Consider the following 27,404-nt stretch of genomic DNA (forward strand, 5'->3'; position numbering starts at 1 on the left):
GAAAACTACTGACAAATTTCCCTGATGAATGTTGATGCAAAAATTTAAATAAAATAATATTAAGGAGATTATAGTAATATATCGCAAAGATATACCCAAGTGGGATTTATACCAGGAATGCAGGGCTGGTTACATATTAGAAAGACTGTCAGTTTTAGTGACCATATCAATAAGAAAAACAACAAAAATTATGATTACATCAATAGATAAAGCTTTTGATAAAACCCAACACTCATTCCTATTAAAAAAACACTTGAGAGCATAGGAATAAATGGAGCCTTGCTTAAGATGTTTGATAATATCTATCTAAAACCAATTATAAAACCATTATTGCTATGCTCTCCTCAAGTCCCCTTGTCCTCCATTAAAAACAGAGAGAAGGGGGAAAATCCCAACACCAGCCTTTTAATAAATAAGCATAGTCAATCAGAATAAATCCACACAGTGGCCATGTCCAGAAATGTATATTTTTTCCTGCCCCTTGTAAAATGGGGATAATAATAGTGCCTACCTCCCAGCATAGTTAGGAAGACCAAATTAGATCATTGTAAAGTTCTTAGCACATAGTAAATGCTATTTGATTATTAGGGATTATTGTTATTATTCTATACACTCCTCTCTGATACTGCCATCACCCTGGTGCAGGCCCTCATCACATCACACTTGTACTGGTGAGTCTGTTTGCCTCAGTAAGCTCCAGCATCACCTGCAGGATCAAATATAAAACCCTCTATTTAGAGTTCAAAGTTAAACCCCCTTAATGAAACCACTCACCAATCCTCTTACTTTTACAGTTTACTCATATACTGACCTCATGTCAGTTTCACCAACTAGACACTCAGTCTCCCAGGTCTGGGCATTCTCTCTGTTCTTCATGACTGGAAGGCCCCTCCCACCTTATCTCAGCCTCCTGGTTTCTTTCAAGTTCCAAATAAAATCCCATTTTTCTCTAAGAAATCTTTTCTCATTCCCTCTCAGTGCTATTGCCTTCCCTCTTAGAACTATTTCCTATCTATCTTGTATATAGCTTGTTTGTATATATTTGTTTGCTTGCTATTTCCTTTATTAGATTGTGAACTCTTTGAGGACAGGAACTGCCTTTCACCTCTTTATATCCTCAGCACAATGTCTGGCATATAGGAAATGCTTAATAAATATTTTTTTTTTTACTGACTCCTAAATATTTTCTATACTACTACTATATGATTAGTAATATCTGTCTGTCTTCCTATATTTTCTTTTTTGCAGTTTGTTAACTTGTTTTAAGTGGTATTGCATAGTATAAAAATCTTATAAATGTTCTATAATGATTTTATTTAAACTAATTGGATATTAACATTAGTGAACTGTGGTTACAGATTTTTTTTTCTCCTTTGTTTATAGATGGTTGGAATCCATTTTCTTATCCATATAAAAAACTTGAATATGGGAAATGGGAACTCTCCATCCCACCGAAGCATAATAAATCTCCAGTTGTGCCTCATGGATCAAAGTTAAAGGTAATTTCTTCATAATTGTAACTAATTACAAATTCAATTTAGTAAACATTTATTAAGCACTCCTAACTTAAGTCTCCTAAGCACTAGGGATACAAAAAGAGGCAAAAGACATTCCCTGTCTTCAAGGAGCTTATAGTTTAATGGGGATGGGGTGGGGGGGAAGGGGGGGGAAGAAAGATCAACGTGCAAACCAGTATATTCAAAGCAAACTATATATACGATAAATAGGAAATAATTAATAAGGAAAAGTCACTGGAACTAAGAGGGGCTGGGGAATGTTTCCTTTAGGAGGTGGAACTTTCTTTCGAATTTAATGGAAGCCAGTTAGAATAGAGGAGGGAGAGCATTCTAGGTTTGAGGGACATCTAGGGAGAATACCTTGATCTGAGAGATGGAGTGTCTTGTTTGTGGAATGGCTAGGAGGCCAGCATCACTGGATTGAAGAGTACATGTTGAATTTACTTGTTTGGTAATTGTAATTGTAATTATAATTATTTTTCCCCTTAGGCTACTAAAGTATGATTTTCTACATGTAGGTACTTTTCCAAATAACATGAAAAAATAGCCATTTATTTTAATTATACATGCCTTGCTGTGGAATATAAGAAGAAAAAGTATGTTACATCGCATAGCAGCATACATATAGCACCCTTTGCAAAGGTGATAAGTCTGTGAGTGAATGAAAAGTATTTATTAAGTGCTTACTCTGTGCTAAGAACTGTGCTTAGTGGAGCTTGTTGTTATTGTTTGTCCTTTGTTCTTGAAGTGGACCATGACATCAGGAAGGTGATGCCATGACTTTCAAGTCACCTGGATTTCAGTGAGGGAGGGCTGTCAAAGTCCGTAGCCTCACTTTCTTTTCCAGAGCCATCTGGGTCCAGTAGCAAGATATATATCAGGACGTCTGGAGATGGCAACATGTTCAGTGAAGGAAGGCTAGAATCTCACAGGATTTAACTAGAATCTTTATTCCTAGCCCTCTCAAATCTACCTATAACTTTCCCTTCTGTCTCACATGTCCAGTTGTCTGATGTGCATGAATGTGTCCTTAAGGGATCTCAAACAAAACAAGACTCATTATTTTCCCACATAAACCCATCTCTCTTGTTCTTGATTTTTGTTGAACGTTGTACTATTGTAGAAATCATCCTTGACTTTATTGTCAGGCCTTCTTCTATGTAACCAGTCCGATTTTTATCGATTCTTCCTTCATGACGTCTCTCGTCCTCTCCTCACCACACTCAAACAACAGCCTCTCTTGTTCAGTTTCTCCTCTTGCCCCTACCCAACAACAAGTAACATGGAGAGCTTATTTGTCTAGGTACTGTGCCCATGGTTACCAAATCATCTCTGTCTTTTTTTTTTTTTTTTGCTATATGATAATCTTTTTCTAAAGTTCCAGCCTCACTTGTATGAATCTCTATTCTTATTAAGTTCATGTTTATAATGATAGTAGAACTATCTTTGTCACACTAACATTCCACTAAACTCTACTCTTTACTCCCCTATAAGGACAAATGTATGTGTGTGTGTGTGTGTGTAGTACCAGAAAATTTGGAAAAAAAATATTGAACTTCTACTCCTTAAAAATAACTTTTAATCATTTCAGTAATTGCTGAATTCCAACAATGCCCATTTGTTAGGAGTCAACATACCTTTTTTTACACTTGGATGATTCAGGGTTTTGGATATTTGTTGCCAACTGTTTATACACAACAAAGAGAGAGAAACTAGAACCAGTAGGTGAAAGTTAAAGATTTGAAGTGTCAAAGTTTCACTATATTCACTATATTCTGCTCTGGTCAGACTTCTTCTGGAGTAGTATATTCAATTCTGAGCATCACATTTTAGGAAGGACATTGATAAATAAAAATAAATAAATAAAAATAAAACAAATAAAATAAATAAAATAATAAATAAAAATAAAAACTTTCTAGAGAAGAGCAGTCAGGGTGGTGAAGGACCTTGTGTCTAACCCATATTGGTTAAGTCAAATGAAGTCAACATACATTTCTCAAGTGTTTACTTTGTTCCAGGCAAAAAAGGAAACAGTCCTGCTTTCAGAGAGCTGTGGGAGAGACAGGGAGTTTAACCTGGAGGAAGGAAACTCACAGGTTAGATGTGAGTCTTCTCACATCTATATGTACTTGATAGATTCAAGTATTTGAAGGGTTGTTCCATGGTTGAGGGGACTGAATTTGTTCCTTTTGACTTCAATGAGCAGAAGTTGGATTAATTTCCTTAGACATAAATAGGTACTGGACAAGGACTTAACCAACACTGGGGGACTATAGCATTGTGAGTACAGTTGTAGAAAGCAAGTGTCAATAGTAGACCTTGTGTGGGGTGAGACCACCCACCAGCAATTAATTAAAAGAGTCTGAGGTCTCAAGGTAGAAACAGAAAACTTCTTTGTTACGATCCCAAGAGAAAGGGTGATCTCCAAACCTATAGACAATTGGTAGGAAGAGGCAGGGTACAGGAAGTGAAGCATAACTATATACCTTAGTGGTTCCATCCTCCTGCCACCACTGACTTTCACATTGGTGGAGTTCAGGCTCACAATCTCTGAGAAATCTAACCCAGGAACCAAGGAAGTTGAAAACATCTTTTTCCTTATTTGGCGAGGCTCATGCTGAGGTGGTAGTGGGGATGAAGTGGGTCCAGCTACTCTAGTTCCGGATTCCTACGGGTCAGGTGATTCAAAACTTAGCCTAGCTGACAATCAGAAGCCCTGAGCCATGCTGAAAAATCCTCACCCCCATTCATTCCACTCAACTCACAGAAAGGCCAAGATCCAAATTCCATGAGAGGGCTTCACCATCCCACTCAATGTCATGACTTTTCTCACATAATTCCAAATTGTTTCCTGAAATTATTAGATCAGTTCCTAGCTTTTATAATATTATTGTGCCTTCCCTTCAAGCATTTACTACTACTGTATTTTCATATTTTCTAGTAAGGTAGATAATATTTTGAAACTTCAGAGTGGTTTTGATCTGTCTTTTTCTTGTTAGTGATTTTGAGGATCTTTCCCTTTGGTTGTTGACAGTGTGCATTTACTTTTTTTTGAAATCTTATTCATATTCCTTGATTAGTTATTGGTTGCAGAATGGCTTTTAGTCTTCTTTCCTATGTATTCCCTCTTGGAATTTTCTCATCTGGCTTTGGTATTAGACTTGTACCAGAGAAATGTGAAGTAAAAGTTGTTTTCTAGTCTACAATTTTCTTTTTATTCTAGATGCATTTATGTTCTTCATGCAAAAACTTTTTATAAATTATCGGTTTAATTTTTTACAACTAGTTCTATCCCATGTTGGATAATAATTTTCCATCTAGCCTAAATTATGAAATGTGTTTCTTTCCATTCTCTTCAATTTTTGTTTTAATGAAAAATGATGCGTCCTGTTATATTTAGGTCACTATCTCATTGGAGTTTTTTGTACTGTCTATTGTTAGGTGATGGTCTAAAGCGAATTTCTTTGTTACAGCTTTCCAGTTTTCATACCAGTTCTTGTTGAATAAGTTGCTATTTTCCTATGTGTTAGTATTCCTCAAGAACACTGTTTTCTGGATCTTATTTGTTCAGTATCACATTGCTATTTTTAACAAGCAACAAGTAGTTTTAACTATTTAACTATTTTATTCTAAGATGGAATTGGTTGTTACTTCATCCCAAGATTGCCATCATCTTTCTACTTCAACAATCAATTCCTCCTCTTTTCTTAGAATCTGATTTAGATGAAAAATTTCCAGTTATTTTCTTCATGTTAAAAATAAATTCTCATTAGACAACTCAAATACAAATGTTCATTTGACAAATATATCAATGGGTTAGGTTTTATCGTAGAATTATAACTCCCTTCTTTATTACATCATACATCTGTGCCTGGTTTATGATCACTGTGGTAACCTATATATATGTATATATGAACATCAGCAAAAAAAAAAAGAAAAGGAAAAAGACTTTTAAGAAGTCCTTTGAGAGTGACATTTGTTTGGAATAAGAAGATATAGAATAACTACTGACTGTCATAAATACTAATAAAGTGTGATACTTTTTCACCAAAAAATGGAACTGGATCTTCTGATAAGAAAGCCCTTTCTTGTGTTCCCAAGAGTGATGAAAAGAAACCATCTTGTTTTGGTCAGAATAAAATGATGATTAGTGATTTCATGCTGATATCATCATTAATGGGGTATAAGTTGGTGGGCTTCTTAAGACTCATCAGTATTGATGATCACAGTCTACTGTTTGTCCTCATGAAGGTAATTACTATCATTGAAGGATTTTAGGGATCATGATGTCATAGGTAAGAAACTGATGATTTTATGGGCACAAGGGGCTAGTTTCATAATTTCTACCCAAGGTATGGGATTCAGCTAAACATGAATTTGGAAACAAATGAGATTGCATTTCTTGATCATTGCCTAAAATATAGGAATGGTACATGCTAGGTATGCTGCTTCCTAGGCCAGGCATGAAATATATCTAAACACCATAAAATTACATTTTCTTGCATACTTGCAAATTTGATCAAGAACTTTGAACTGAAAATGGATTAGGAGAGAGAAAAATACTCCTTCATATGCCAGTCCCACATTTGATAGTGATTGGCATGGAAATGTAAGAAAATATTGGGAAAAGACCAGTGATTCTCAAGAGATAGTATGTAGGAAGAATACCAGCAAAAAAACTAAAAGCCATTTGTTTCACTGCATAGATGCCCAAGTATGGGTAATGAAGGCGATAGTGGAAATATTATATGCTATAGTGAAAGACAAAATACAGGAGAAATGAAATATAGGAACTGGAGTGGAGATGCATAATATGCAGCAATTGGTTAAGAATAAAACTAGTCAGAAAAGTTATAATTGTGTGGGGCTACACTCTAGATCACAGGTGTCAAACATGCAGCCTGCACAAAATTCCTGAATGCAAATCAAACCAGATTGAAATGTAACACAATAAAACACAGAAAATGTTAGTATGTGGTTTTCTAAGTCAAAGGTAAGTATACAGAGATCCCATTTATATATGAGTTCTGCTTTAGATTACCCAGGAAAGGGAGCCAAGTGATCAATTGCATGAGAAGCAGATCACAAACTTGGCATGGTCCTGATTAGGGTGAATAGTGAAGTGCAAATTCAAATACATGTTACCACTTCACATTTCATTATTTGCACTAATTGAGACATAAATGTATTGGTAATGGGGGCTTAATATATCTGAGCATATGATAAAAAAACTCTGATAAAAGCAGAGAATCTGACATTAACCATATACATTCCATTCTTCACATCATAAAAAAAATCAACAAGGGTAATTTATTTCTATTATAGCCTAGCAGCTTCTCTACTAAACTAGAAGATCTTATGTATTTTTCTCTTAATTTCTTCATGATCTTCAGGAATCTCTCGTTTTGTTTGTGAGGAGTATTTCCTCTACTGAAGCAATTTTCAACCTTTTTACAAAAATTTTTCTTTTTTCTTTTTTCTCTTTTTCTTTTCTTTTTTTCTTTCTCTTTTGCCTTTTAAAAAATTTATTTATTTAATATTTTTAGTTTCAGCATTAATTTTCACAAGAGTTTGAATTACAGATTTCCCTCCCCCCACTCTAAGATGGCATATATTCTGATTGCCCTGTTCCCTAGTCAGCCCTCTTTTCTGTCACCCCACTCCCCCGCATCCCCTTTTCCCTTACTTTCTTGTAGCAAGATAGATTTCTATGCCCCATTGCCTGTATGTCTTATTTCCCAGTTGCATGCAAAAACACCTTTTTTTTTGAACAACTTCTTTTAAAACTTTGAGTTCCAAATTCTCTCCCCTCTTCCCTCCCCACATACCCTCCCTAAGAAGGCAAGCAATTCAACATAGGCCACATGTGTATCACTATGCAAAACCCTTCCACAATACTCATGTTGTAAAAGACCAACTATATTTTGTTCCCTCCTATCCAGTCTCCCTTTATTCATTTTTCTCCCTTGACCCTGTCCCTTTTCAAAAGTGTTTGCTTTTGATTACATCCTCCCCCATCTGCTCTCCCTTCTATCATCCCTGCTTTTTTATCCCCTTCCTCCTTCTTTCCTGTGGGGTAAGATACCCAATTGAGTGTGTATGTTATTCCCTCCTCAGGTCAATTCTGATGAGAGCAAGATTCACTCATTCCTCCTCACCTGCCCCCTCTTCCCTTCCAACAGAACTGCTTTTTCTTGCCACTTTTATGCGAGATAATTTACCCCATTCTATCTCTCCCTTTCTCCCTCTCTCAATATATTCCTCTCTCACCCCTTAATTTGATCTTATTTTTTTAGATATCATCCCTTCATATTCAACTCAATCTGTGCCCTCTGTCTATATATATATATATATATATATATATATATATATATATATATATATATATATATATGTATATTCCCTTCAGCTACCCTAATACTGAGGCCTCATGAATTACACACATCATCTTTCCATGTAGGAATGTAAACAAAACAGTTCAACTTTAGTAAATCCCTTATGATTTCTTTTTCTTGTTTACCTTTTCATACTTCTCTTGATTCTTGTGTTTGAAGGTCAAATTTTCTATTCAGCTCTGGTCTTTTCACTGAGAAAGCTTGAAAGTCCTCTATTTTATTGAAAGTCCATATTTTGCCTTGGAGCATGATACTCAGTTTTGCTGGGTAGGTGATTCTTGGTTTTAATCCTAGCTCCATGGACCTCTGGAATATCGTATTCCAAGCCCTTCTATCCCTTAATGTAGAAGCTGCTAGATCTTGTGTTATTCTGATTGTGTTTCCACAATGCTGGGGTTTTGTAAATAATACTTTATAGATTTTTTTCCCCTAAAGACCTTGCTTCTCGCCTCAGGCCCCATGCAGTATATTTAATCTTTCCTTTTCCACTTATCCCATTGGTTAGCTCCTTTCCATCTGCTGACTAATCTATTCAGGTCTCCCATATTCTAATGACAATCATCCAGTTTTACCACCCTATCTTTCATCTCTTTTTTATTGCTAATTTTTTTCAGAGTTGCTGCTTCCTTTTTTTTTTCTTAAATAGTATTTTATTTTTTCCCACAATTACAAATCAGAAACATTTTTAGCATTCATCTTCACAAGATTTTGAGTTCCAGGTTTTTCTCCCTTCCTCCTTTCCCTCCCCTTTTCTGAAAACGGTAGGCAGTTTGATATAGTTTTATATATATGCTATTATGTAGAACATATTTCCATATTAATCTTGGTTGTGGAAAAAGAAACAGATCAAAAGTAAAAAAAAAAAACACACACACACAAGAAAGAGTAAAGTAAGTGAAAAAAATATGCTTTGATCTGCATTTGGAGTCGATCAATTTTTTATCTGTACGCGGGTAGCATTTTTCTTCCTGAATGAATCCTTTGTACTTATCTTAGAGCATTGTGTTGCTGAGAAAAGCTGATTCATTCATAGTTGATCATCACAATTTGTGGCTCATACTGTGTATGGTGTTTTCCTCGTTCCGCTCATTTCACTTTGCATAAGTTCATATAAGTCTTTCCAGCCTTTCCTTTAGTCTGTGTGTGTTTCTCTGTTCTCTGCTTCAAGTGTGTTTCTTGTAAGCAACATATTGTAGGATACTGGTTTTTGATCCACTCTACTATTTGCTTCCGTTTTATGGGGGAGTTCATCACGTGAACATTCACTGTTATGATTACTACCTGAATATTTCCCTCCATCCTATTCTTCCTCCTGTTTGTCATCTCTCCTTTCACCTTTTCCCTCCTCACCAGTGTTTTGCTTCTGTCTATCGCCTCCCCTGATCCACCCTCCCTTCTGTCAATCCTCCCTCCCCATTTAACCTCCTCCCCTTCCTACTTCCCTGTCATATAAAACAGATTATAAAAATCTGATTATGTATATTATTCCCTCTTTGAGCCAATACTAGCAATGCCCATAATTCCCTCCCCCTGCCTCCCATGTTTCCCTCCAGTGTAATAGGTGTTTTCTAGCCTCTTCATGTGAGATTATTTACCCCATTCTACTTCTCCCTTTCTTCTCCACCCATATTACTCCTCTTTCTCATCCCTTATTTTATTTTGTCATTTCCTCAAACACACATTATACCCATAACCTCTGTCTATGTTTATTCTTTCTATTTGTACCATTAGTGATACAATTTTTAAGAGTTACAAGTATCATCTCCCTGTGTAGGGATCTAAACAGTTTAGCTTTATTGAATCCCTTCTTCCCCCCCCCCCCCTTTTTTTACCTGTTTATGCTTCTTGCTTCTCTTGGGTCTTGATATTGGAGGTCAAATTTTTGGTTTAGTTCTTGTCTTCTTATGAAAGCTTAAATTCTTGTATTTTGTTGAATCACCATTTTTTCCCCTGAAGTGTTATGCTTAATTTGGCTGGGTAAGTGATTCTTGATTGTGGTCATAGCTCCTTTGCCCTCTGGAATATCATGTTCCATGATTTATGGTACTTTAATATTTGTAGCTGCCTAGTCCTGTGTGATTCTGATTGTGACTCCCTATTATTTGAATTACTCTTTTCTGGCCACTTGTAGTATTGTAGGATACTGTTTATTGATCCATTTTGCTATCTGCTTCCATTTTATGGGGGAGTTCATTGCATTGACATTCGCTGTTATGATTACTACCTGTGTATTTCCCTCCATCCTATTCTTCCTCCTGTTTGTCCTCTCTCCTTTTACCCTTTCCTACCCTTTGTGATATTTCTTCTTTGACCTGATAGTTCTGAAATTTAGCTATGATGTTCCTTAGTGTTTTTATTTTGGGGGGAGATGAGGTGGATCCTTTCAGTGCCTATTCTGCCCTCTGGTTCCAGGATATCAGGGCAGTTTTCCTTGATAATTTCTTTGAAAGATGCTGTTCAGGTACTCCTTTAGATCATGGCTTTCAGTTAATCCAATGATTGTGGTATTGTCTCTCCTGTTTTCCAAGTCAGTTGTTTTTCACATGAGGCATTTTATATTTTCTTCCATTTTTGTTACATTCTTTTGAATTTGTTTGATTGATTCATGATTTCTGATAGAGTCATTAGCTTCCACTTGCCCAATTCTAGCTTTTAAAGTATTGTTTTCCTCAATTAGCTTTTGTACTTTCTTTTCTGTTTGGCCAATTTTACTCTTTAAGGAGTTGTTTTCTTCAATGGATTGTTGTATGTCCATCTGGCCAATTCTACATTTTAAGCTGTTTTCCAAGCTGTTAAGTCCTTTTTCCATATCTCTTGCATCACTCTTATTTCTTTTCCCTATGTTTCTTCTACTTCTCTTAAATGATTTTTAAGCTCCTTTTTGAGCTCTTCCATGAGTTCTTTCTGGGCTTAAGAAGACATCTTGTTTTCCTTTGGGTTTTTACCCATAGGTGTTTTGACATTGTTATCCTCATCTAAGTTTCTATCTTGGTCTTTCCTGTTACCATGACAACTTCCTTTGGTCAGATTTTTTTTTTTTTTTGCAGGGGGGAGGTTTTTCCTTTTGAATTTGAGCTCTCCTCCCAGGGTGGAAGGGGCATTGTCTCAGGCTTCTTGTGCCAATGGCTGCAGGCCCTGGGGCTGCACTGAAACACATGGAGGTCTTGCTACTGGAAGACTTGCCACTGGAAGAACTCTGCCTGGAGTGCCAAAGCACCTGGAAGTCCAATTGCCATAGGACTCTGCCCAGGGCAACACTGAAGCACTTGGAGTTTGGGCCACCTCGGGATGCCTGCCTGCCTCCCCAGGGCTGTACCAAAGCTTGTTATAGTTCTTGGAGATTGAGTCTGCCAGTTCCCCGGGCTATGCAAGGTACATTGGGGTCCTGGTGTTGGCATTTGCCTGCTCCACCACACAGTGGCTGAGGATCTCCCACTTGTTTGCTGAGGTGGGGGTTGCTGCTGGCTTGCCAGTATGCTTCCTGTCCTGGGAATGTGCTCCCCTTTTATGTGAGTGAGATGGACCTTTATTACCGATCCTCCAAGTCTCCCGGGCTAAAAGACTGCTCTACCCTGTCTTTCTGCTTGCTCCACTATTCCAGGGTTTGTTCTGGGGTTTGTTTTATGGTTGGTTGGTCGTTTGGAGGTAAATATGAGAGAGCTACTTTGATTTACTGCCATCTTGGCTCCCGGAAGTCTCCCCAAAGAAGCATTTATTCTGCTGTTTCTTTTCTAAGGCTTTTCTTGATGTTCAGTCTTTTATCTGAAACTGGCTGTTGGATATCTTAAACCAGATGTCTCCTAGGAATCTAAAACCCAATACATCCAAAACAGAACTCATTCTCCCCACCCCCACATCCCAAACAAAAGAAAACAAAACAAAGTAAAACATCAAACCTCCCCTCATCCTGCTTTTGAGAGCACCACAGTCCTCCTAGTCAACAACTTCTCACTTTCCCTCACCACACCCTTATTTCCAATTTGTTGTCAAGTTTTATAGATGGTACCTTTGCAATATTTCTTGTATGTGCCCTCTTCTGTCCTCTGACACTGCCAGCACCCTGATGGATGTACTCTCACTCTGCCCCTGGACTATTGAAGTAGTCTTTTACTTGGTTTCCCTCCCTCAAGTCTGCATTAAAAAATCAGTATATATTTATTAAGCAAGTGCTATTTGCCAGGTACTGTACTAAGCACTGGAGATACAGATCAACAAAAGTCCCCGCCCTCAAGGAGTTTACAATCAAATGGGGGAAGATAACACACAAAAAAGAAAGCTGAAAAGTTAGAGGGAAGGTATCCATAGGGGGCATTGTGGAGGATAACAACAGTGATCAGAATAATACTGATAGTGATAATGATAATGATAACAATAACACCAATAATACCCAACACCTAGAACTTACATGCCAGGCACTGTGCCAACTGCTTTACAACTATCCTGGGAAGAAGGATTATTATTCTCATTTGATAGATGAAGAAACTGAAGCAAACAGAGGTCAGTGACTTGCCTCTGGTCAACTACCTTATAGTGTCTGAGGCATGATTGGAACTCAGGACCTGCTGACTCTAGGTTACTCCATCCACTAGCCACAGGAGTCCAAAATCAGGAGCTGTCTGAGGGGACACGCTCTAGTTTATCCTTCACTCAGCTGTCAAAGTGATTTTCTTTCTTTTTTTTTTAATTTATTTTTATTTTTAGTTTACAACAAACAGTTCTACATAATTTTGAGTTCCAGATTTTCTCCCCTCCCTCCCCCCTGCCTCCCCAAGACGGCATGGAATCTCATATAACTATCACGAATGACTTCACATTGAATTAATTTATACACTAGTCAAGTTGTGGAGAAGAATTACGACCAATGGAATGAATAATGAGAAAGAAGAAACAGAACCAAAAAAAAAAAACCAACAACCCAAAAACAAAAACAAAAGAGAAGAGAAAAAGGCGAGCATGAAGTGTGCCTCAATCTGCATTCAAACTTCATAGTTCTTTCTCTGGATGTAGATAGCATTCTCCATCGTGAGTCCTTTGCAGTTGTGCATGCCTCGTGTTGCTGAGAAGAGCAAAGTCTGTCAGGGTTGGTCCTCACGGAAACCATATATCTGTGGTTGTGTACAGTGTTCTCCTGGCTCTGCTCCGCTCACTCAGCATTATGTCGTGTAGGTTTTTCCAGGTTGTTATGAAGTCCGTATCATCCCCATTTCTTATGGCACAATAGTATTCCATTACCTTCATATACCACAGCTTGTTCAGCCATTCCCCAATTGATGGGCATGCCTTTGATTTCCAATTCTTGGCTACCACAAAAAGAGCCGGTATAAATATCCTTGTACGTATGGGTCCTTTTGCCACTTGTGTGATTTCTTTGGGATACAACCCTAGAAGTGGTATTGCTGGGTCAAAGGGTATGAAGATTTTTATAGCCCTTTGGGCATAGTTCCAAATTGCTCTCCAAAATGGCTGGATCAGCTCACAACTCCACCAGCAGTGTAACAATGTTCCAATTTTCCCCACATCCTTTCCAGCATTTATCATTTTCCTGTTTTGTTATTTTAGCCAATCTAACAGGAGACATGTGGTATCTAAGAGTTGTTTTGATTTGCATTTCTCTAATCAATAGTGATTTAGAGCATTTTTTCATATGCCTATAGATAGCTTTAATTTCTTCCTCTGAAAACTGCCTGTTCATATCCTTTGACCATTTCTCAATTGGGAAATGGCTTGTATTCCTATATATTTGGCTCAGTTCCCTGTATATTTTACAAATGAAGCCATTATCAGAGATACTAGTTGTAAAGATTTTCTCCCAATTTTCTGCTTCCCTCCCAATTTTTGTTGCATTGGCTTTTTTTGTACAAAAACATTTCAATTTCACATAATCAAAATTATCCATTTCGCATTTTGTAATGCTCTTTATCTCTTGTTGGGTCATGAATTCTTTTCTTTTCCATAAATCTGATAAGTAAACATCCCTTGCTCTCCCAAATTATTTATAATATCAGCCTTTACTCCTAAATCATGAACTCATTTTGACTTTATTTTGGTATATGGTGTAAGATATTGGTCTATGCCCAGTTTCTGTCCTACCATTTTCCAATTTTCCTAACAGTTTTTGTGAAATAGTGAATTATTAGCCCAGAAGCTGGCCTCTTTGGGTTTATCAAAGAGTAGATTGCTATAGTTGTTGACTTCTCCATCTTGTATTCCTATCCTATTCCACTGATCCACACCTCTGTCTCTTAGCCAGTACCAGGTAGTTTTGATGACTGCTGCTCTGTAGTACAGTTTAATATCTGGTATGGCTAGGCCACCTTCTCTAGCATGTCTTTTCATTAATACTTTAGATATTCTAGACCTCTTGTTTTTCCAGATGAATTTTGTTATAATTTTGCCCAGCTCAGTAAAATAATTTTTTGGTAGTTCGATTGGTATGGCACTGAATAGGTAGATTAATTTAGGTAAAATTGACATTTTTATTATATTAGCTCAGCCTAGCCATGAGCAACTGATATTTTTCCATTTATTCAGATCTGACTTTATTTGCGTGAAAAGTGTTTCATAGTTATATTCACATAGGCCCTGCGTTTTTCTTGGCAGATAGACTCCCAAATATTTTATAATGTCTACAGTAACTTTGAACGGAATTTCTCTTGAATGCTGAGGATATATGTGGGTTCATTTTATATCCTACAACTTTGCTAAAGTTGTTTATTATTTCAAGTAGTTTTTTACTTGATTCTCTAGGATTCTCTAAATAAATCATCATATCATCTGCAAAAAGTGATAATTTAGTTTCTTCTTTTCCTAATCTAATTCCTTCAATTTCTTTTTCTTTTCTTATTGCTACAGCTAACGTTTCTAGTACCAAATTGAATAGTAGGGGTGATAATGGACATCCTTGTTTCACCCCTGATCTTATTGGGAATGCATCTAGCTTATCCCCATTACAAATAATGCTTGTTGATGGTTTTAGGTAGATGCTATTTATAATTTTAAGGAAGGTTCCATTTATTCCTATGCTTTCTAGTGTTTTTAATAGGAATGGGTGTTGTATTTTGTCAAAGGCTTTTTCTGCGTCTATTGAGATGATCATATGGTTTCTGCTAGTTTTGTTGTTGATATGGTCAATTATGCTAATAGTTTTCCTAATATTGAACCAGCCTTGCATTCCTGGAATAAATCCTACCTGGTCATAGTGTATTATTCTTGTGATGAGTTTCCGCAGTCTTTTTGCTAATATTTTATTTAAAATTTTTGCATCAATATTCATTAGGGAAATTGGTCTATAATTTTCTTTCTCTGTTTTGCCTCTACCTGGTTTGGGTATTAGTACAATATTTGTGTCATAAAAAGAATTTGGTAAGACTCCTTCTTCACCTATTTTCCCAAATAGTCTCCAAAGTATTGGATTTTTTCCTAGGGAGTTCATTGATGGCATGCTCAATTTCTTTTCCTGAGATGGGGTTATTTAGAAATTTTACTTCCTTTTTTGTTAACCTGGGCAGTTTATGTTTTTGTAGATATTCATCCATATCTCTGAGGTTGTCAAATTTATGGGCATACAATTGGGCAAAATAATTCCTAATTGTTGTTTTGATTTCCTCTTCATTAGAGGTGAACTCGCCCTTTTCATTTTTTATACTGGTAATTTGATTTTCTTCTCTGTTTTTTTTAGTTAAATTGACCAAAGTTTTATCAATTTTATTTTTTTTTTCATAAAACCAGCTCTTTGTTTTATTTATTAAATCAATAGTTTTCTTCATTTCAATTTTATTAATCTCTCCTTTGATTCTCAGAATTTCTAATTTGGTATTTAATTGGGGGTTTTCAATTTGCTCTTTTTCTAGCTTTTTCAGCTGTATGCCCAGATCATTGATCTCTTTTCCCCTATTTTATTCATGTAAGCATTTAGGGATATAAAACTTCCCCTAAGAACTGCTTTTGCTGCATCCCATAAGTTTTGGTATGTTGTTTCGTTATTGTCATTCTCTTGAATGAAGTTGTTAATTGTTTCTCTGATTTGTTCTTTGGCCCACTCATTATTTAGAAGTAGATTATTTAGTTTCCAATTAGTTTTTAGCTTATTTTTCCATGGTTCTTTATTAAAAGTGATTCTTATTGCATCATGATCTGAAAAGGATGCTTTGACTACTTCTTCCTTTCTGCAATGGATTGTGAGGTTTTTATGCCCTAGTATATGGTCAGTTTTTGAGTATGTGCCATGTACTGCTGAGAAGAAAGTATATTCCTTTTTATCCCCATTCAGTTTTCTCCAGAGGGCTATCATATCTGCCTTTTCTAAAATTCTCTTTACCTCCTTAACTTTTTTCTTATTTAATTTGAGGTTAGATTTATCAAGTTCAGAAAGGGGGAGGCTGAGGTCTCCCAATATTATAGTTTTGCTGTCTATTTCTTCCTGTAACTCCCTTAACCTCTCCTCTAAGAATTTGTATGCCTTACTACTTGGTGCATATTTGTTAAACAATGATATTGCTTCATTGTTTATGGTTCTTTTTAGCAGGATATAATGTCCTTCCTTATCTCTTTTAATTAAATCTATCTTTACTTTTGCTTTGTCTAAGATTAGGATTGCTACACCTGCTTTTTTTACTCTTGCTGAGGTGCAATATATTTTACTCCAGCCTTTTACCTTTACCCTGTGTGTATCCCCCTGTTTCAAATGTGTTTCTTGTAAACAGCGTATTGTAGGATTATGGTTTTTAATGCATTCTGCTATCTGCTTCTGCTTTATGAGAGTGTTCATCCCATTCACATTCAGAGTTATGATTTCTATCTGTGTCTTTTTCTCCATCCTATTTCCCCCTGTTTATGCTTTTATTTCTCCCTTTCCCCTTCTCCTCCTAAACAAAGTTTTGCTTTTGACTGCTCCCTTCCTCAGTTTACCCTCCCTCTATATTCCCCTTCCATATCTTACCGTTTCCCACTTGCTACCTCTCCCCTCTCTTCTGACCCCCCCTTCCCTTTTTTCCCCCCTTCCCCTCCTACTTCCCGTAGGTCAAGTTAGATTTCTAAACTTATCAGGGTATGTTATGCCCTTCTTGTACCAGGTCAGATGACAGTGACGCTCAAATACTGCTCTTCTCCCTCCCTTCTTTCCCTCTACTATAATATGTTTTTGTGCCCCTTCATTTGGTGTAATTTACCCTTTTCTAGTACCTCCTTACGTCTTTTCTCATAGCCCTCCCTTTACATCTCTTACTTATGTTTTTATCTTTACATCAGTTAATTTATACAGGCATTCACAATCTATGTGTATCCCTTTCAATTGTCATAATAGCTGTACCATCCTCAAGACTGACATATATATGTATATATATAAAACATACATATGATGATATAATCCCACATAAAGGTACAGACAACTTGCCCGTATTTCTTTTTTTGTTTTTTTTTTTAATTTAAATTTATTTATTTAACATATTTGGTTTTCAGCATTGATTTTCACAACAGTTTGAATTACAAATTTTCTCCCCATTTCTACCCTCTGCCCCACTCCAAGATGGCTTATATTCTGGTTGCCCTGTTCCCCAGTCAGCCCTTCCCTCTATCACCCCCCTCCCCTCTCATCCCCTTTTCCCTTCCTTTCTTGTAGGGCAAGATAAATTTCTACGCCTCATTGCCTGTGTATCTTATTTTTTAGTTGCATGCAAAAACTTTTTTTGTTTTTGAACATCTGATTTTAAAACTTTGAGTTCCAAATTTTCTCCCCCCTTCCCTTCCCACCCACCCCCCCTAAGAAGTCGAGCAATTCAACCTAGGCTACACATGTATCATTATGTATAACCCTTCCACAATACTCATGTTGTGAAAGGCTAACTACATTTTGCTCCTTCCCAACCCATCCTGCTTTATTGAATTTTCTCCCTTGACCCTGTCCCCTTTCCAAAATGTTTGTTTTGATTACCTCCACCCCCATCTGCCCTCCCCTCCATCATCCCCCCCCCTTTTTATTTTTTTTAATCTTCCTCCCTCTTCTTTCCTGTGGGGTAAGATACCCAACTGAGTATGTATGGTATTTCCCCTCAGGCCAAATCTGATGAGAGCAAGGTTCACTCATTCCCCTCTCACCTGCCCTCTCCCCTCCTCCCACAGAACTGCTTCCTCTTGCGACCTTTATGGGAGATAATCCACCCCATTCTATCTCTCCCTATCGCCCTCTCTCAGTATGTAGCTCTCTCATCCCTTAATTTCATTTTATTTCTTTTAGATATCTTCCCTTCATCTTCAACTCACCCTGTGTCTGCTCTCTCTCTTTTACATATATATATATATATATATATATATATATATACATATACACACACACACACACACATATATATGTATATATATATACACATATATATATACATACATACTTATACACATAGATATATACATACATACACATTCACTTATATATATACATAAACATATATGTATATATATATATATATATATATATATATATATATATATATATATATATATGCATATTCCCTTCAACTACCCTAATACTGAGGTCTCGTGAATCATACACCTCATCTTTCCATGTAGGAATGTAAACAAAACAGTTCAACTTTAGTAAGTCCCTTGCAATTTCCGTTTCTTGATTACCTTTTCATGCTTCTCTTGATTCTTGTGTTTGAAAGTCAAATTTTCTATTCAGTTCTGGTCTTTTCCCTGAGAAAGCTTGAAAGTCCTCTATTTTATTGAAAATCCATATTTTGCCTTGGAACATGATACTCAGTTTTGCTGGGTAGGTGATTCTAGGTTTTAATCCTAGCTCCATTGACCTCCGGAATATCTCATTCCAAGCCCTTCGATCTCTTAATGTAGAAGCTGCCAGATCTTGGGTTATTCTGATTGGGTTTCCACAATACTCAAATTGTTTCTTTCTGGCTGCTTGCAGTATTTTCTCCTTGATCTGGAAGCTCTGGAATTTGGCGACAATATTCCTAGGAGATTTCTTTTTGGGATCTATTTGAGGAGGCGATCGATTGATTCTTTCAATTTCTATTTTGCCCTCTGGCTCTAGAATATCAGGGCAGTTCTCCTTGATAATTTCTTGAAAGATGGTATCTAGGCTCTTTTTTTGATCATGGCTTTCAGGTAGTCCAATAATTTTTAAATGATCTCTCCTGGATCTATTTTCCAGGTCAGTGGTTTTTCCAAGGAGATATTTCACATTGTTTTCCATTTTTTCATTCCTTTGGTTCTGTTTTATAATATCCTGATTTCTCATAAAGTCACTAGCTTCCACTTGCTCCAATCTAATTTTTAAAGTAGTATTTTCTTCAGTGGTCTTTTGGACCTCCTTTTCCATTTGGGTAATTCTGCCTTTCAAGGCATTCTTCCCCTAATTGGCTTTTTGGAGCTCTTTTGCCATTTGAGTTAGTCTGTTTTTTAAGGTGTTGTTTTCTTCAGTGTATTTTTCAGTATTTTTTTGGGTCTCCTTTAGCAAGTCCTTGACTTGTTTTTCATGGTTTTGTCGCATCCTTCTCATTTCTCTTCCCAATTTTTCCTCTACTTCTCTAACTTGCTTTTCCAAATCCTTTTTGAGTTCTTGTATGGCCTGGGGCCAGTTCATGTTTTTCTTGGAGGCTTTTGTTGTAGGCTCTATGACTTTGTTGTCTTCTTTAGGCTGTATGTTTTGGTCTTCTTTGTCACCAAAGAAAGAATCCAAAGTCTGAGACTGAATCTGGGCACGTTTTCGCTGCCTGGCCATATTCCCAACCAACTAACTTGACCCTTGAGTTTTTCAGTGGGGTATGACTGCTTGTAGACTAACGAGTTCTATGTTCCACGTTTGGGGGGGTGGTGCCAGCTTTGTCATACCCGCACTCCTCCTTCCCCAAGAACCCCCAGTCTAGACTGGGCTTAGATCTTCAGCAGGCTGTTGCACTCCTGCTCTGATCTGCCACTTAATTCCTCCCACCAGGTGGGCCTGGAGCCAGAATTAACAACAGCTGTAGGTGCCCCACCTCCGCTGCCCCCGGGGCTGGAAGCCGAACCGGGAACCCGTTCCACTCCTGCAGCTTTTCCCACTAACCCTCTCCGCAGTCTTTGGTGTTTGTGGGTCGAGGGGTCTGGAAACTGCCGCAGCTCACATATTCAGGGCGCTAGGGTCCCCTCCGCCCGGCTTCTGGTCTGGATGGTCCACACCGCTCAGGCTGGGCTCTGCTCCACTCCGTTCCCAGCTCCCAGCTCCCAGCTCCGTGTGGAGTAGACCTCACCCAGAGACCATCCAGGCTGTCCTGGGCTGCAGCCCTGCTTCCCTCTGCTGTTCTGTGGGTTCTGCCATTCTAGAATTGGTTCAGAGCCATTTTTTATAGGTTTTTGGAGGGACTCGGGTACGGAGCTCACTCTAGTCCCTGCTTACCAGCCGCCATCTTTCTGCCCTTATTTGTTAATAAGGTTTGTGGGGGTTTTCCCCACTGGTTACCTTTTTATGTCTCTCTTGTGTTTTGTATTTGGAGATCAAATTTTCCATTGAGTTCTGGCCTTTTCATCAGGAAGGTCTGGAATTCCCTTATTTCATTGAATGTCCATCGCCTTGCCTGAAAAATTATGCTTACTTTTGCTGGGTAGCTGATTCTTGGTTGTAGTCCCAGCTCTTTTGCCCTTTGGAATATTATATTCCAGTTTCTCCTGTCTTTTAATGTGGAAGCTGAGATATCCTGCTTGATCCTGACTGTAGTTCCACGATATTTGAATTGCTTTTTTTTTGGCTGCTTGCAGTATTTTCTCCTTGAGTTTATAGTTCTGAAATTTGGCTATAATATTTCTTGGTGTTTTCAGTTTGGGATCTCTTTCAGGGGGTGATCGGTGAATTCTTTCAATGACTATTTTGCTCTCTGGTTCTAGGACCTCTGGGCAGTTGTCTTTGATAATTTCTTCGAAGATACTGTCAAGGCTCTTTTTTCCATCGTGGATTTCCGGTAGACCAGTAACTCTTAAATTGTCTCTCCTGGATCTATTTTCCAGGTCAGTTGTTTTCCCAATCAGATATTTCACATTTTTTTCTATTTTTTCTTTCTTTACATTTTGTTTTACTACTTCTTGGTGCCTCATAGATTCATTAGCTTCCACTTGCTCAACTCTAATTTTTAATAAGTTATTGTTTTCATTTCCTTTTGAGTCTCCTTTTCCAATTGGTTGATTTTGCCTCTCAGGGTGTCATTTTCTCTCTCTAGATTCTGAATTTCCCTAGCCATTTCGCCAATCTTATTCTTTAGGGACTTGACTTCATCAGTGAATTTTTTTTCCCATTTTTTCTTTTAGTTCCCTGATTTGGTTTTTAAAATCCTCCTTTAGCTCTTCCAGCAGTGCTATTTGGGCTGGAGACCAGTTCATATTACCTTTTGAGGTTTCCGATGTATCTACACTGTCATTGCTGTCCTCTTCCATATTGGTATTTTGATCCTGCCTGTCTCCATAAATAGAATCTATTGTCCTCGGTTTTTTTGTGTTCTTCATGTTTGTTGGTTTGCTTTTTCCTGGCTTTACAGCAAATATCTGCCTTTGGGGCTCAGGGCTCTCTGTCCCAGCTTTCTTATTCTGGGGATTGTGGGTCTAGAATTATAGCCTTCAGTTTCCTGAGGTGTGGGGGAGGGGTCTGGCTCCCTGATTTCTCACTCCCTGTGGGTGCTCTCCAGTAGTGTTGCTTTTCAATAATGGTCTCAGCTGTTTGTTGTTTGAGCTGATGTCTGGCACTTCCCCTGGGGGAACAAGATTACGTCTGGGCTCCTGGCATTGACCCCTGCCGACTCTGCCCCTCTGGCACTGATGAACTTCTAATATTTGACCACTGAAGCCCCACTTCTTTCTGCTCTGTTCCAGCGTTTTGTTTTTTTTTTCCCGAGGAATTTTCTCGGTTGGGAGGGGAGGGATTAAAGCCCTTTTCCTGGCCATTATGTGTCCCAGAACTTCAAGAACCCGCGTTTTTGGGCTGCAAGTGTCAGGAGTTGGTGTTTCCCGGCCGGTGGCGTTGCGCTGCCTCTCCTTGCCTCCACAGACTGCCGTCCTGTGTTGGGAGTCCTGGGGATCTCCGCCAGTTTCAGTTGCCCAGCTTTCTCCCAGCCTGTCTCCCACGTGGATTTCCCCCCCGGCTGCTTCCGCTTTGGTCTGGAACAGCTACACACTGAGCACTCTCTGAGCCTACAGATTTGTGCCTTCAGCCTTTCAGACTCTCCCGGCTTGAAGATTTGCCCCACACAGACTGCTTGCGGTTTCTAACTCTCTCAAATCTGTTCAAATTCACTTTTTTATAGGAATCTGACAGACCTTGTGAGAGAGCTCCGGGTAAGAAGCTGCCTTCATGCGGCCATCTTGGCTCCACCCCTAAAGTGATTTTCTTAAAGCACAAATCTGACCAGTCACTCACTTCCCCTTTTCACTCTTCTATTCAGTAAACTTGATGGCTTCTTATTTACTTTCAGGATTAAGTATAAAATCGTCTTTGGCTTTCAAAGCCTTCATAACTATTCCCTTTTCTGCCTTTCTAGTTTACTTACACTTTACTCCCCTGCACACTCCATAGTCCAGTGACATTTTTCTTCCCTCAGTTCTTTGAGCAAACGTACTTCCATCTCCTGATTTGTGCATCTTCACTGATTTTACCCTTATCCCGTCAAAGCTTTCTCTTCTTTCCCACCTGGCTTGCTTCAGGTCTCAACTAAAAGCCCACCTTCTGCAAGAAGACTTTCCTGATCCTTTTTTTTTTCCTTTGGAGGCAATGAGGGTTAAGTGATTTGCCTATGGTCATACAGCTAATAAGTGACTGAGGTAAAATTTGAACTCAGGTCCTCCTCACTTACTGTGCCACCTAACTGCTCCTCCTGATCCCTTTTAATGGTAGTGCATTCCCTCTGTGGTTATTTTCAGTTTATTATGTATTTGTCTTATTTATATATAGGTGTTTGCATGTTGTCCATTAGATTGTGGGCATCTTGAGAGCAAGTACTGTTTTTGCCTTTCTTAGTATCCTTATTGTTTAACGTAGTGCCTGTCACATAGTAGTCACTTAAATGTTTGTTGATTTGATTTTTTTTTTCCCTCATTACTTGCTTACAGTCTGGCTTCCCATAAACCGTTCACATGATTCTCTCTGAGATCAGCAATGGATTACATTTTTGCTACATCCCTTGGCTTCTTCTCAGTATTTACCTTCCTTTTTCTTTAGCATTCGACTGCTTCTTCAATATATTTAATTTAATTCATCAAAAATTTACTAAATGACTACTATATGTAGGATATTGTCATAGTCTAGATAGTAGAATGTTTTTGTGCATTTAATTTTTTCCTATATGTATTGCTAATTTGAACCCATTTGAATAATTATTGGTCTCACTGACTACACCTTATAATGCTTTGGGACAATGCAATCTACATGCCACTATCCACACAAAAGAACAGTTAAGGTTTAAGGTTTGTAGAGCATGGTACATATGTAATCATGTCTGATTTTCACTGCACTGTGATTTATGTGCTATAATTTTCCCTATTTCACACATGAGGAAGCTAAGGCTTAGAAGAGCTAAGTGAGTTGTTAAGTCCTTAAGCTAGATTGGTTCACAGGTTTTCCTGATTCCAAGTCCAGTGCTTTATCCACGCATTAAACATATTGAGACTATAGTGCAACATAAATTTTAATTAATGAAAGAGATATAAACAAAGTTAATAGACCTTAATGTGCAATAAACAATAACTTAAATAATATGTATCATAGGACAAATCATAGAAACAATAATTATGATGAGGATAGAAAACAGACAATATGTCAAGTTATATAAGATTCAGGCAAAGTAAGGTTTAGAGGAAAATTCATAGATTTGAATAATTAATAAAAGGAAAAATCTAGAAAACAGAGAAGTCTTAAAACTAACAAAATTGAAGACATTTTGAAAGTAAAAGAAGAAATAAAATTGAAAACAAAGACTATTAAGTCAGTAAAGTAATATTCTAAATGCCTCAACACTGTAACAGATTGATGAACCATTAGCCAGTTTGCTCAGAGACAGATTGATCTGTATGCTCAATTTATCTAAATAACTCATAAATGAATTCCCCAAAGAGTGATAATATTAAAAAAAAAGCTTTGGATTCTAATGGATTTATAAAGTACAAAATAAGAAATGACCTCAGAAATCATTTAGTTTTACCTAGATTACTAAGAATTAGTCTGTTCTCCAAATTAGCATTTTTTGGGGGAAGGCAAAAAGTAAGGATGAATGCAATATTACCTAAGCAGTTTGTACTCATGCCAAGGTTAAATTTTCTTTTTTCAACTTCTACCCATTTTTGCTTGTTCTTGGCAATACTGAAAAAAAGAATATTTCTAACCCCTCTTCATATGACAGGCATTCAGATACTTAAACGAGTGCTACCATCTCAACCCTAAATCTTCCCCTGGATAACTGTCCCTATGGTATTAAATAATATCCCTTGATCTTTATGCCCTTCACCATACTCTTTGATATTTTTTGGATCAGCTGTAGTTTATGTCCTTTCTAAAAATGTGGTTCCCAGAACTGAAAACAATATTCCATGAGATCTGGCCAAGGCAGAGTACACTGTGACTGTTTCATCCCTAATCCTGCATGCTACTTTTTGCTTATTGTTGCTTTACCCTTTACTGATTCTATAGCACAGTTTTTATTCATTGAATTTTCTGTCCACCGAAATGTGTAGCTCTTTTTCAGACTGACTGCTAAGTAATTAATTATCTTCCATATTATCCTTGTGAAGTTGAATTTAAAAAAAACCCGACAGACCCAAGTATGACTTTATAGAATTTAAATCCAGTTTACTCAGTGTAGCTCAATGTTATGTAATGTAAATATCTCTTGCGTATCTTTGCTTTATTACTCATTATGTTAACTAACCTTTCCAGGTTTATATCATCTGCAGATTTGGTAAGCATGTCTGTATCAGTAAGACAATGTAGATGATAACTGTCAAAATGCCTATGTAGTTCTATATCTCAAAGTATACGAGACTCTCCACATAGAAGGCAGAAGAAGTAAACCATTTATTCAGACACCAGAGAACCATATCTCACAAGCCATTTATCCAATCTATCAGAGCAGTAAAACATTCAATACATAATATCACCACATGGAGCCTCTCCATCCCAAAACCTCTCCGACCCCTTGCTGAGGTCTTCCCAAAAACAAATTCACAGTACATCTAAGTCACAGTCTGTTCTGCTCTAGCTGTCATGACAGCCATTAGCAACCATAACTGCACTCTCTCTCTCTCTCTCTCTCCCTCTGCCTCTCTGCCTCTCTGCATTTCCTATAGCATAACTTCCTTTTCCTGTCAGGAAGCTCTTCCCACCACATATGACTTAGGCTTCCTGTGACATAAGAAGGTCACATGGCCTATTAATGGGTGGGAAAGATCTTCAAATATAAATTGCTAATACAATGTCCTCTGCCTTCATCCAACTCATTGCTAAAATTGTTAAGTGGTGGAAAGCTGAACACACTTATCAAACACTTTAGAAAAAAATCCAAGAAACATGATTTATTCTCAAAAATAGGGAAAGAATTTATTCAAGCAAACTTCTTTTATGATAAACTCCAGACCCTTATTATCTAATGAATAATTATTAAGTGTCTACTTGATATAGAAGATGATGTCTGAGTTATATCTTTAAGAAAGAGAGGGATGCTATCAGATGAGGTAAAGTATAAGTGCATTCTGGTCAATGTGGTATGAGCTGTGCAAAGGCATAGAAAAAGAGAATGGGGTATCATGTGAGGAACAGAGAGAAAGCCAGTTTTGTTGAATTGCAGCAGAAGCTGGAAGAAGTAATGGTCAATGAGAAAGATAGATTGGGACTAGGAAGAGCTTAAAAATTAAATAGAGGAGTTTATATTTCAGCCTGGAGGCAGTAGGAAGCTGCTGGAACTGGTTGAAGAGGAGAGTTACATGGTCTGTTCTGGGTTTAGGTAAAATTACTTTGGTTGTCGAATAGGATGGACTGAGATGATGGGAAATTTGAGGCAAGGTGGTCAATTAGGAGGATGTAGCAATAATCTAGGCAAGAGATGATGAGAGCCTGATTTATAGAGATAGCTGCATAAGGTGATAGAAGTTGTCAGATGTTAAGAGAGGTTGTTAAGGTAGATTGGAGGGATTTGGAGGAGGATTCAGGTAAGTCCCTGCCTTTTCTCTGTCTTGGCGCCACCTCTCTGTCCCAGTGTTTTTCACAGATTCAAAAGTATACCTTTTAGAAAAGTAAACATGAGCAAAATGGATGCATGATTTCAAGTTTTCTTTTTATTTGGATTTGTTTGAGTAACTTACTAGGTTGTGTCTTTGAACATATCATTTATACATCAAGTTGATGCTTTTGTACCAATAGAGCTATATCTCCCTCTTTTGGGAGCCTGAATTATAACCTGTTTTGCTGGAAAGTAATCTGATCTCCAGAACATGGTTTCAGTTCATATGATTTTACTGACCCATCAGATGCTACTATAATATTTATATAGATATAGTTGTCGGTCAATAGCCATTTACAAAATGCAAAAGCCAAAATTCTGAATAGGTGTGGTTACTATTGTTTTAATCCAGTAAATTCTTAAACTGTTTGATGTATTTAATGTTCAACCTGGAGAATCTTTTATCTTGCTATTTAAAATTCTTTTTTTTTAAAGGCTGATGGTTTTTTGACTAATGGGGCATTATTTTGTAATAGAGCGAAGGACTCCTTTGAAACTCATTCTGTGATAAAGATTCTAAGTTATCTTAGGGAGGTAGAATCAAGATACTGCTGTAGCACTAGAAGTATAGTGAATCTTGCCCAACCAAAACAAAACAAAACTTGCAAACGGATCTAGAAAACATAACAGGCCAGATCCTGGGTAGAGAAATTGCGTAAAAGATCACAGTGAGTTATTTTTTCCATGTCAACGTGGTGTAGGAAGGCAGAAGTTTGTGGACACTGGGGAAGGGGTCTGTCCAGGAGCATATTGTATAAGACCCTCCAATTCAAGGGAGGAACTGTACACCCAGTCCCATAAATATACTAGAGAAGGTCCTGGCACTGAGAAAGGAACAGGTGCCACCTGGAAGCTTTTTCCTTAACCAATGAGTTCTGGGTCACAGATCCATAAAAGATGGTATCTGTGCCTAGGTTGGCATTCCAGAGTAAGAAGCAATTTTAGGCCCTTAGCAATGTACCTATAGAAGTGTTAAACTCAGAAGCAAGCAGAAACAGTGTGGCTCAGATCCCAGGAGTAGAGAAGGTTCTCAGTTCCAGCTTCTAGCCTAGTCAAAAGCTTTCAGTGGTATAATGAGGGCAAGAACCTGGAACCAAAGGGGAGAGCTTGCCTTTCTGGCACTTGAAACCATTTTCTCAGCTGACTGATAGTGGATGATGAATCTAGCAGCAGTCCACCTCCAGACCAAGGTTCTAGATTCCAGATCAGGAATGCCATTCCTATAATATCCTGTCTCAATGCCAGGTTTGTCATCT

At 37.7% G+C, this 27,404-nt stretch overlaps 1 protein-coding gene across 1 annotated transcript in view; it reads left to right on the top strand.

Annotated features, from left to right (window-relative positions):
- The window catches only part of GBE1 (1,4-alpha-glucan branching enzyme 1), a 354,639-nt gene that overhangs the window by 137,950 nt on the left and 189,285 nt on the right, over positions 1-27,404 (top strand). Inside the window, exon 3 of the mRNA XM_036754162.1 lies at positions 1,384-1,499. Within this exon, the coding sequence (XP_036610057.1) occupies positions 1,384-1,499 (116 nt within the window). The remainder of the gene's footprint in view (positions 1-1,383; positions 1,500-27,404) is intronic.

The sequence above is a fragment of the Trichosurus vulpecula genome, chromosome 4 (genome assembly GCF_011100635.1).
Source record: "Trichosurus vulpecula isolate mTriVul1 chromosome 4, mTriVul1.pri, whole genome shotgun sequence".
NCBI lineage: Eukaryota > Metazoa > Chordata > Mammalia > Diprotodontia > Phalangeridae > Trichosurus > Trichosurus vulpecula.